The sequence below is a fragment of the Muscardinus avellanarius genome (assembly GCF_963383645.1).
Source record: "Muscardinus avellanarius genome assembly, chromosome: 10".
Taxonomy (NCBI): Eukaryota; Metazoa; Chordata; class Mammalia; order Rodentia; family Gliridae; genus Muscardinus; species Muscardinus avellanarius.
Window position 1 is genome coordinate 66,485,984 of NC_137796.1, and position 12,266 is coordinate 66,498,249.

The following is a 12,266-nucleotide window of genomic DNA, read 5'->3' on the forward strand; positions in this document are numbered from 1 at the left end:
GAGGAGAGTGATGCTGTAGGTGGAAGGTATATGCCAACAGCAAAGTGTGCAAGTGTGTGCGTATGTGCATGTGTCTGTGTGTGTGTTTCGGTCCAGATTGGGTGAGTGATTTCTATAACCTCACTCAGAGCCCAGAGAAATGAGAGAGGTAGACGTGAGATTGACAGATGTCGGATCCTCAAAGTTCAGGTTTTGTACCAGGGTCTCGGAGGACAGAAGTGACCCCATCAGAACTTAACAGCAAGCATTTAGCCTACTGAGAGAGTGAACGGGGCCGTTGCTCAAGAGGGATACTAAGAGCGGAGAGAAGAGGAGGGTCCTGAGGAAGGGCTGAACTAAAACCCCTGGGTCAGAGGGAGGAGGGCTGGGTCTGGACTCCTGTGTCTGGGAAGAGAGCTGGGGTCTGCACCCTTCAGTCAGAGGGAGGAGGGCTGGGTCTGGACTCCTGGGTCTGAGGAAGGAGGTCTGAGGCCTGGTCTCTTAGATCTGAGGGAGAAGGGCTGAGCCTAGCCCCCTGGATCCTCAGCTGAGGACTGGAGAAATTCACACCCAAGTCCAGCCCTTACAGGGGAGTTGCGAGGTATTCCTTCTCTGTCTCTCCTTCCGGGGGCCTGGGAAGGGAGGGCCTAGGCGCAGGCCCCGGCCACCTGTCTCAGTCTCCTGGGCCAGCGGCTCCCCTGTCTGCTCCTGTCCACCCACCTCTTCTGCCTTCCTCCCCCTCCTCATCTGTCCACTCCTCCAAACTGGACCCTCCCTCTTCCCCCTCCTCCCCATCCTCATAGGACACATTCCCCAAGCTTCTGGCCTCTCCATTTGCCTCCAGCCCCCACTCATCCCCCAGGAAGTCCAGAGCAGCCAGTGGGAGGCTTCTAGTCTCAGGATCCAGGTCCAGGAGGCCCTGGAGCAGGGTCAGAGCTGGAGGTGCAAACTGGTCCCAGGGTGCTGGCGGCCGAGGGGGCTGTGGTCTGGTGGTCATCCAGCCTGCGAAGGCCTCAAACTCAGGATCAGGGGCCATGGCCACGTCCCACGGGAAGCAGGCGGTGGCAGCGCAGAAGAGGAGTACCCCCAGGGCCCAGGAGTCCACGGCTGGCCGCAGGGGAATGGTGTCGGGTGGCAGAAGCAGGCAGAGCTCAGGAGGTGCTGTGGGCAGGGGTACTGGTGGGGCAGGGGTTGGGCTGCCCTCCGGCCGGGTCAAACCCAGGTCACCCAGGGCCACACGGCTGCAGACAGGGTCAAAGACCAGCACGTTGTCTGGCTTGACGTCCGCATGCACCAGCCCCCGGCCGTGGAGGAAATCCAGGGCTCCTGCCAGCTGGGCCACCACCCGCTTCACCATCAGTTCCGGGAGGCCCTGAGGTCAGGGAGGAAGGAAGGTCAGACAGTCTTAGATTCTTCTTCACCGTCCTCCAAACAGGAGCCGGACTCCCAAAGGTTCTGACTCTTGGGATCTAAGAGTCCAGAACCTCAGGCAGCAGCTACTCCAGTGTCCCCCAACCCCCCAAATCCTCCTTCAGGTCGTCCTCATCTATACCCACACCCTTATTGGAATCTCCCTCCACCAACTCCCAAGTGTTTTCTGCAGGCCAGGCATGGTGACCTGCTCCTGTAATCCTAATACTTGGGAGGCTGACACAGGAGGATCGTAGGTTCCAGGCCAGCCTGGACAACTTAGCAAGATCCTGTCTCAAAATAAATAAAAGAATGAATAAATAGATTTTGGGGTTGCAGCTGGAAGTGTGGAGATAGAGCCTCTCCTTTGCCCCCCCCCCCATTTCAATCCCCACTACCACAAAAAGATGAGATAAATAAATAAATAAAAAGGACTAGGGATGTAGCTCAGTAGTAGAACACCCTCAGAGTCCAATCCCCAGTACCACAAAGACCAAACGTTTTCTGCACTGGAACCTCAAGTCTAACCAGATGCTGTTTCTTTCTTTCTTTAATTTTTTTCTTTTGGTACTGGGGATTAAACCCAGGAGCATTCTACCTCTGAGCTACAACCCCCAGCTCTACTTATTTGTTTGCCTGTTTGTTTAGTGATACTGAGGATTGGACCCAGGGACATTCTACCTCCAAGCTATATCTCAGCTCTATTTTTCTTATTTATTTATTTATTTTTGTGATACTGGGGATGAAACCCGGGGACATTTTACCTCTGACTTACACACTCATCTCTATTTTATTTATTTATTTATTTATTTATTTATTTATTTATTCTGGTGGTACTGGGGGTGGAACCCAGGGGCTTTCTACATCTGGGCTACACTCCCAGACCTATTTTATATTTTATTTGCTGAGAGCCTCACTAAGTAGCTGAGGCTGGCTTCGAACCCGTGCGATCCTCCTGTCTCAGCCTCCCAAGCAGGGGGATTACAAGCGTGAGCTATCACGCCTGGCTTTTATTTTTATTTATTTATTTTTATGGCACTGGGGATTGAACCCAGACACATTCTACATCCAAGCTAAACCCCCAGCCCAATTCTATTTATTTGAAAGCAGGGTCTTATTGAGTTGCGGAGGGCCTCACTAAGTTGTCAAGGCTGGCTTCGAACCTGCAATCCTCCTATCTCAGCCTCCCAAGTAGTGGGATTACAAGTGTGCGCCACCACACCCGGCTTATTCTTTTATTTTGAGACAGGGTCTTCCTAGTAAGTCATGGAGGGCCTCACTAAGCAGTTGAAGCTGGCACAAACCTGCGATCCTCCTGTCTTAGTCTCTCAAGTACTGGAATTTCAAGTGTGTGCCACCGTGCTTGGCTCCTGACCCCATCTCTAACTCAGACTGTGTTCTCATGGCCCCCAGTCTACTACTGATCAATTATCCAGCCAGCCAGCCTGTCTGCAGACAAGCCATACCCCTGGGAAGTCAGCAAGCCACAACAATAGTGCTGAACAGTGCATCGTCACCACATCACTCCACAGTCAACAATTCAACCATTCAGCTATGTAGTATCCAACACCCAGCCATTCATTTTTCCTTGCTTTCTTTCACCCATCCATCCATCTGCTGCCCTCATATCCCTTCTTCCTTTTTTCTTCCTCCCTCCTTTCCTTACTTTTTTTTTTTTTTTTTTTTTTTTTTTTTAGTACTGGGGATTGAACGCAGGGGGTTTCTACCTTTGAGCTACACCCCCAGCCCTATTTTTTATTCTTTATTTTGAAACTGGGTCTCACTGAGTTGCAGAGGGCCTCACAAGTTTTTGAGGCTGGCAACGAACCGCGATCCTCCTGTCTCAGACTCCCAAGTACTGGGATTACAAACGTCCATTCATCTACCATCCATTAGTCCATACATTTACCCTTCCATCTATTCAGCTACGCACCCACCCTTTCTTCCATCAATCCATTCATCTTTCCATCCTTTCATTCATTTATCCATGCATCCATTCTTTTACACATTGATTTAGCCATCCATCCATCCACCCTTCCATCCATCCTCCTCCCATCCATCCTCCCATCTATCCTTCCATCCACTCAACCTCCCATCCATCCATCCTTCCATGAATCCACCGGCCCATTCATCATCCATCCATCCATCTAGCCATCCATCCATTCCTCCTTGCCACTTTACCTCCTTCCATCCACGCATGCATAAATGTATCCACCTCTCCTTCCTCTTTCCCTTCTGTTTGTCCCTACCCTATCTAAAATCCAATACCCTAAAAATATCCCCACCCCACTAATTTTCTAACTCATAGGGACCCAAAATCTCATGGATTCATTCCTGACTGGTCGCTTGTGTATGTGTATGTGTTGAAGGGAGGGACACTAGAGATTGAACCCAAGAACATCCTACCTCACAAGTTAAACCTCAGCCCTTTGCATTTTTTGTTTTTTTGAAACAGGGTCTCTCTAGGTTGTTAAGGGTCTTGCTAAGTTGCTGAGGCTGGCCTTGAACCTACAATCCTCCTGTCTCAGCCTCCCAAGTACTGGAATTACAGATGTGTGCCATTATGCCCAGCTCTGAATGGTCTTCCTAGAAGCCTAATTACAACCCATCTCCAATTCCATCTGTGGATGCAGACTCGGCCACTTCTGCCTCCCTTGGCCAGAGGCGCCTCTTGCCTCCCACATGCACTTTCCCCACACTCGTGACCAGGCTATGATCAAGCCTAACTCCGCCCACCCCACCCATGCCCACACCCCAACCCCAGAGCCAGCTGAAGCCCTGAGTCCTCCATTCCTCCCCCTTTCCCACACCAGTCCAACTTTAACCCTTGCCCACGCCTGTGTTTGGATGATTTGATGGATTGATTGGGATCAGGCATGGAATGGCATTGAGAATTAGAAATAGGGAGATTTAAAAAAAAAAAAACTTAAAGATATGAGGACTCAGGATGGGTCTGGGTTGGACACTGTTGGCGTCAGATGGGCTTTGGGACATGGGCCTGGGATGAGCAGTCCCTGCCTCCTCACCTTTTCCTGGAGCATCCCGCTGAGATCCCCATAGGGTGCGTACTCCTGGGCAAAGGCAAAATGCCGGGGCGTCTGCAGGGGCCACCCCAGGGTCTGTAGCAGGCCTGGATGTGCCGAGACACAGCGGCCCACGCAGAACTCTCTCAGGAAGGTGCTTCTCAGGACCGAGTCCTGACGGAGGAGCTTGAGTGCCACAACCGGACCTGCCAGGGAGATGGACAAGGGGACCTCAGGCAAGTCACTTAACCTCCCCAAGCCTCAGACTTCTCCTGAGCGCAAGTTTCTCCATCTGTGAAGAGAGGCTTAGAAGAGACCTTCCCTGAGGAGCCTTCCTCCTCTGTCTCAGAGTGCAGTGTAGCCTTACACAACTGCTCTCTGGGCCTCAGTTTCCTCTTGCATAAAGGGATCGGATGCCAACCTGAGTTGCCCTTTTGCCCTGCTGTGCTACCTTGGGCCAGCCACTTGCCCTCTCTGGGTGACCTTTATTTCTAAGATCAATGGGCTCTGAACTTTCTGAGACCCCCCCCCCCATCAGTTCCACCTATGTGGGTGGCTTCGATGGGGGAGATCTGGAGTCTGCCCTTGGGGGACAAACTCACCACCTTGACGAGGCTGGGCCAGAAGCACCCGGCCATAGGAGCCAGAGCCCAGTTTTCGGATGAGGCGGTACTGGACGCGCAGGCTTCTCACTGGGGTCACCCTGGTGGCCGTCATCTCCACCAGCCGCTGGAGGGCCGAAGCTGTGTCCTCCTGCAGGAGAGGGGCAGGGTGAGGGGTGAGCCTGGGGCCCCCTGAGAGCAGGGGAGGGAGTCAGAGCTGAAGCCCGGCACCAGGCTTGGGGACTGAGGATGGGGTCACTGTCCCCAGAGAGGAGGGTTAGTCACAGTGACTCATCCAGCCTCAGGCCACCTGTTTTTGTGTCCTGGCAGTGTGAGGGCCCATTGTCTCAGAGGCCCCACCCGCCCCCCATGGAGGGAGACAGCCAGAAGCCCCCAGCCCTGGGGCTGCACATCAGCCCAGAGAGACCCCTGGGTCTGCCATCACTCTCTCCCTCCGCCCTCTGCCTGTGTCTCTGCTGCCTCCTGGTCATTGTGTCTCTATCCCTTTCTCTGGAGGCATCTGGCTGCCTCTCCTCCCGTCTGTGTTTTTCTCTCTGGGTCTCACCTCCTCCCTTCTCTCCCATCTCTCACCTCTGAGTCCCCATCCTCGAGGTTCTTGGGGGCCCTGAGCTCCATCTCAGGGTCTCCCGGTGTCGGTGGGCCCTTGGGAAGACACCCCAAGCCTGGACTCCCCGCGAAGCATCCAGCCCCCGGGACCCCACAGGGTTCCTCGGGGGACCCCCTGGAAGGGTCAGCCTCTGTTTCCCTCTGGGAATGAAGGATTCTGTCTGGTCCCAAAAGTCTCTGGGACTCTCTCCCTCTCACTGTCACGCTCTGGGTGTGTGGCACTCTCTCACCCTCCTGTCCCCTCATTCCAACCCCTGACAGCCTCTTTCTTCCCGAATGAGTATCTCACTCTGTCTCTCTCCCCCTCTATTGGTCTCTTTTTGTGTCTGTCTCTCTCAACAGCCCAAGCTCGCTCTCAATATCTCTCTCAATTGTTCTCTCTGTGACTGGGATTTTCTCTCTTCTCTCTGTCCCTCTATCTCTCTCCACCGCCCTCCCTCTCTCGGCCTCCCCCTGGCCTCTCTTGGGTGAGTGTCTATCTCCTGTCCCAGACCCTCTGCCTTCTCCCCACGTCTGTCCACGGGGTGTCCCCCGGTCTCCTCTCTGGCTCTCTTGGGGTGTCTCACACCCTCTCCTGGGTCTCTGAGTCTCTCTGCTCCTCTCTTTGGGCAGACTGTCTCGGAGCCTTTTGTCCCTCCCTTTCTCTGGGCAGAGGTGTGTGTGACAGCACAGAGACAGAGACATCCCGTCCCCCACACGCCTCCCTCGCCGCCCTGACCCGCTGCCCCCTCCCTCCCCCTTCCAAACTTAGACCGGCTTGGACTCCGGGCGCTGGTCCCAGGACAGAGGGGACAAAACATATTGTGAACCCCCAAGAGCCAGGTCTGAGGGAAGAGAAAGAGGTGGGCCACCCATTCATAGCCTGCCTTGAGGAGAGGCCTAGAGCCAGTGCTTCCTTCAGGGGCGGCTGCCTAGCACGGGACCCAGAAGGCTGTGCCCAAAGTTCTGTACCCTAAAACCAGGCGTCTGGCACCACCTTTCCTCCCTCAGACCCAGGAGTTCAGACCCCAGCCCTCTTTTCTTTAAACCCAGAGAACAGATCCAAGCCCTCCTCCCTCAGACCCAGGGGCCCAGACCCAGCGCTCCCCCTTCAGACCAAGGAATCCAGGCCCAGCCCTCCTCCCTCAGACCCAGGGGCCCAGACCCAGTGCTTCCCCCTCAGACTAAGGAATCCAGGCCCAGCCCTCCTCCCTCAGACCCAGGGGCCCAGACCCAGCATTCCTCCCTCAGAGCCAGGGGTCCAAGTCCCAGCCCTCTTCCCTCAGACCCAAGGGTCCAGCCTCCAGCCCTCCTCCCTCAGATCCAGAGGTCTAGGCCCCAGTCCTCCTCCCTCAGACCCAGGGGTCCAGGCCCAGCCCTTCTCCCTCAGACCCAGGGGTTTATTTCCAGCCCTCCTCCATTAGACCTAGGGGTTCAGGCCCAGCCCTCTTCCCAGCCCTCCTCCCTCACACCCAAGGGTCCAGCCCTTCTCCCTCAGGTGCAGGTTGCCATAACTCAGCCCTCCTCCTTCACACACCAGCCTCTAGTCCCCTTTGATAAGGAAGTTGTACGGGGGAAAGAGAGTCTCTTTTTTCTCTCTCTCACACTCTGATATTGAACCCAGGAACATTCTAACTCTGCAATATGCTTCCAGCACTTTTTATTTTTTATTTTGAAACAGGGTGTCACTAAGTTGCTAAGGATTTTCCTAAGTTGTTTAGGCTGGCCTTGAACCCGCAATCCTCCTGTTTCAGTTTCCCAAGTACTGGGATTACATGCATTTGCTAAGGCGCCCAATTTAGAGCATCTCTCTTGTCCTGAACACTTGCCTGGACCTGGCTCTGTTTCCGGGACTTATCACTGGACCCTCCCAGTCTCCCAAAGCGTCAGGATTTATTCCCAGTTTATAGAGCAGGAGACTGAGGTCCTGAGAGACAGATCAGCCTGGCATGGGTCAGAGCACAGGACCTGGGCCAGGGAGTGTGACTCATAGCCCGACGTCGCTGTACTCAGGTTTCCACTACTACTACAGCCTGCTATTAATAAAGACAGTTCATGCTCCTTGAAGCCTCTGGAAGGATCCCCAGGAAATTGGCTACCCTTGTCACCTCTGGGGAGCCCAACAGGCCTGCGTGGGGGCAGAGGTAGAACTTTCTCTGCATTGCATTCTCTGAGGCTTCATAGGAAAAGTTGCAAGTCTGTAGTAAAGTAGAACGCTATCATGGGGAACATAAGGCCACTGACAAGACCATGTACACCACCATATTCCTGCCAAATCCCCTTTTCTTTGGAAGAGGGGATACCCATGATTTTTTATTTTTTATTTTTTGGTGGTACAGGGGGTGGAACCCAGGAGCTTTCCACCTCCGGGCTATACTCCCAGACCTATTTTATATTTTATTTGGAAAAAGGTCTCACTAAGTTGCTGAGAGCCTCACTGAGTAGCTGAGGCTGGCTTCGAACCTGTGCGATCCTCCTGTCTCAGCCTCCCAAGTGTGGGCCTTGTAAGCGTGTGCCACCATGCCCAGCAATACCCATAATTTTAAAGCAAGCAACACATTGAAAGCTTGGATGGAAATGACACACTGTTTGTGCTTTAAAATACCCTAGGAAGCCGTGCATGGTGGCGCACGCTTGTAATCCTCGCACTTGGGAGGTGGAGACAGGAGGATCCCGCAGGTTCGAAGCCAGCCTCGCGCGCTGGTTTAGGAGACCCTGTTTCCAAATTAAAAAAAAAAAAAAAAAAAAAAAAAAAAATATATATATATATATATATATATATATATATATATATATATATAATAGATCTGGGAGTGTAGCCCGGAGGTAGAAGGGTTTTTAGGAACCCCAGTACCACCAAAAAATAAAAATAAATAAATAAATAAATAAATACCCTAGGAAGAAACTTTAAGTTTGATACCATCCCACTTGTTAATTCCTGCTTTAATTTCCTGCGCTTTGGAGGTCTTGTTTGAGAAAGTTACTGCCTGTGCCTATATGTTGGAGTGTTGAGCCTATGCCCTCCTCTAATAACTTCAGAGTCCCTGATCTGATTTCCAAGACTTTGATCCATCTCGAGTTGATTCCTGTGCATGGTGAGAGGTAAGAATTTAGATCCATCTTTCTACAAATGGATAGCCAGTTCTCCCAGCACCATTTGTTGAAAATGTTGTCTTTTGCCGGACGTGGTGGCGCACGCTTGTAATCCCCGCGCTTGGGAGGCAGAGACAGGAGGATCGCGCAGGTTCGAAGCCAGCCGTGCGCGCTGGCTTAGGAGACCCTGTTTCCAAATAAAAAAAAAAAATGTAAAAATAGGTCTGGGAGTGTAGCCTGGAGGTAGAAGGGCTTCCAGGAACCCCAGTACCACAAAAAAAAAAAAAAAAAAAAAAAAAAGAAAATGCTGTCTTTTCTCCAGGGTGTGAGTTTGGCCCCTTTGTCAAAGATTGACATGTGTGGGTTTGTTTCTGTATCTTCTATTCTATTCTTCTGGTCAGTATGCCTGTTATTGTGCCAGTACCATGCTGTTTTTACTACTATTGCTCTGTAGTATAATTTGAAGTCAGGGGTTGTGACACTTCCTGCCTGATTCTTATTGCTGAGAATTGCTTTGGCTATTCTGGGTCTTTCTTTCTCCATATAAAATTTATGACTGATTTTTCTAGGTCTATGAAGAATGTCATTGGTATTTTAATGGGAATTGCATTGAATCTATAGATAACTTTTAGCAGAATGGCCATTTTGATTATATTTATTCTGCCTATCCAGGATGAAGAATTCCATCTTCCAAGGTCTTCTTCAATTTCTTTCTTGGATATTTTATAGTTTTCTTGGTAGAGGTCTTTTACATCCTTGTTCTTTACTAGCTACCACTCTGATAGAGGTCTAATATCCAGAATATACAAAGAGCTCAAAAGACTCTACACTAGCAAAACAAATAACCCAATCAAGAAATGGGCAACTGAACTGAATAGACACTTCACAAAAGTAGAGATACAAAAAGCCAGTAGAGCCGGGCGTGGTGGCGCACGCTTGTAATCCCCGCGCTTGGGAGGCAGAGATAGGAGGATCGCGCAGGTTCGAAGCCAGCCACATGCGCTGGTTTAGGAGACCCTGTTTCCAAATAAAAATGTAAAAATAGGTCTGGGAGTGTAGCCCGGAGGTAGAAGGGCTTCCAGGAACCCCAGTACCACAAAAAAAAAAAAAAAAAAGCCAGTAGACACATGAAAAGATATTCTACACATTAGCCATCAGGGAGATGCAAATAAAAACTACGCTAAGATCCCATCTAACCCCAGTCAGAGTGGCAAGCATAAAGAAATCAGATAACAACAAATGCTGGCGAGGATGTGGGGAAAGAGGAACGCTTTTACACTGTTGGTGGGAGTGCAAACTAGTTCAGCCACTATGAGATCTGTGTGGAGATTCCTTAGAAAACTGAGAATAGATCCACCATATGATCCAGCTATACCACTCCTAGGTATCTTTCCAAAGGGGTTGAATTCAGAGAAATACAGTAACATATGCATGCCCATGTTCACAGCAGCACAATTCATAATAGCCAAAATATGGAACCAACCCAGGTCTCCATCAACAGATGAATGGATTGCAAAATTATGAGAAATACACACAATGGAATTCTATTCAGCTATAAAGAAGAACAAAATCATGGCATTCGCAAGAAGATGGAAAGATCTCACTTAACATTATGTTAAGTGAGGCCGGGCGTGGTGGCGCACGCTTGTAATCCCCGCACTTGGGAAGCGGAGACAGGAGGATCGCAGGTTCGAAGCCAGCCGCGCTGGCGTAAGAGACCCTGTTTCAGAAATATAAAATAGGTCTGGGAGTGTAGCCCGGAGGTAGAAGGGCTTCCAGAAACCCCAGTACCACCAAAAAACAAACAAACAAAAAAAACATTATGTTAAGTGAGATAAGCCAAGCACAGAAGAGAAGGGACATATGTTTTCTCTAATATGCCCAAACTAGGGAGCATTGGGGATACCAGAGGGACTCCAGATAATGGAGGGGAAATCTCAGCAAAGCTAGAGTGGAAGAATAGGAGAGGAAGAAGGCTGAGGTTGATTAATGGAGGAGCTACATCTGAATATGTATAAAAGTATGAATGGTTAATCTGGACACTCATTGTTGGGAGGGGGAATGGAGAACGTGGGGGGGAGGACACCAAGCACAGTCTAAATGTATACCATTTTCAATATGTTCCACTTATAAATTTTAAAAAAGAAATATAAAAAATAAAAAATAAAATAAAATACCCTAGGAAGCCGGGTGTGGTGGCATGTGCTTGTCATCCCAGTACTTGGGAGGCTGAGACAAGGGTCACAAGTTCAAGACCAGCCTCAGCAATTTAGTGAGACTCAGCAATATAGTAAGACCTTGTCTCAAACAAAAAATAAGAAGCCGGGCAGGGTGGCCCACACTTGTATTCCCAGTATTTGGGAGACTGAGACAAGAGGATGGAGGTTCAAAGCCAGCCCCAGCTACTTAGTGAGGCCCTTTGCAACTCAGTGAGACCCTGTTTTAAAAAATAAAGAATGAAAAATAGGGCTGGGGGTATAGCTTGGAGGTAGAATGCCCCTGGGTTCCATCCCCAGCACCTCAATAAATAAATAAACAAATAAATACATAAATACATAAATAAAATGGGCTGGAGAGGTATAGCTCAGAGGTAGAATGAATGATCCTGGGTCCAACTCCCCCTCAAAACACACAAATCTCTAGAAGAGCTGGGCATAGTGACACACACCTGTAATCCCAATGCTTGAGAGGCTGACACAAAAAGATCACAGGTTCTGGGCCAGCCTCAGCAATTTAGTGAGAACTTGTTTCAAAATAAAATAAAATATCCCTAGGTTCAATTCTCAGTACCAAAAATAAACAAAAAGCCAAGTGTGGTGGCACATGCCTGTAATCTCAGTACTTGGGAGACTGAGACAGGAGGATCACACAGGTTCAAAGCCAGCCTCAGCAACTCAGTCAGGCTTGTATCAGCTTAGTGAGATCATATTTCCAAATAAAAAATAAAATAGGGCTGGGGGCGTAGCTCAGAAGTAAAATGCCTCTGGGTTCAAGTCCCAGCACCACAAAAAAGAAGAGGAAGAGAAATTAATAATAATAATGATAATAATAATAATAATGATGATGATGATACAGGTTGTAAAATAAACTACAGACATTATAAGAAATTGTGCCCAAAACACCAAGTGTATATCTCTGTAAAAGTAAGGACAATTTCCAGGTCAACTATAATCAGGTGCAATGATCATACCTAACCACATTAATGATACTTTTTTATTTTTGATCCTGAAGATTGAACCCAGGGCCATCTTCCTCCAAGCTATACCCCAACCTATTTTTTATTTTAAAACAGGTCTCACTAAATTTTGGAGGGCCTCACTAACTTGCTGAGGCTGTTTTCAGACCTGGGATCCTCCTGTCTGCACCACCATGCCTGGTTTATAATACTTCTTTAAAAGTAGCCAATAAGCTGGGCGTGGTGGCGCACACTTGTAATCCCCACGCTTGGGAGGCGGAGACAGGAGGATCGCGCAGGTTCGAAGCCAGCCTCGCTGGCTTAAGAGACCCTGCTTCCAAATTAAAAAAAAATATATAAAAATAGGTCTGGGAGTGT

General features: G+C 49.8%; 1 protein-coding gene across 1 annotated transcript; it reads right to left on the reverse strand.

The window, feature by feature from the left end:
• Window positions 1-248: 248 nt before the first annotated feature.
• On the reverse strand, window positions 249-5,650 carry SBK3 (SH3 domain binding kinase family member 3; the record flags this gene model as incomplete). Its single annotated transcript, XM_080703758.1, has 5 exons — window positions 249-253; window positions 700-1,351; window positions 4,416-4,618; window positions 5,015-5,165; window positions 5,606-5,650. 5 exons carry the CDS (start codon window positions 5,648-5,650, stop codon window positions 249-251), a joined length of 1,056 nt encoding a protein of 351 aa, XP_080559884.1.
• Between the last annotated feature and the right edge of the window lie 6,616 nt (window positions 5,651-12,266).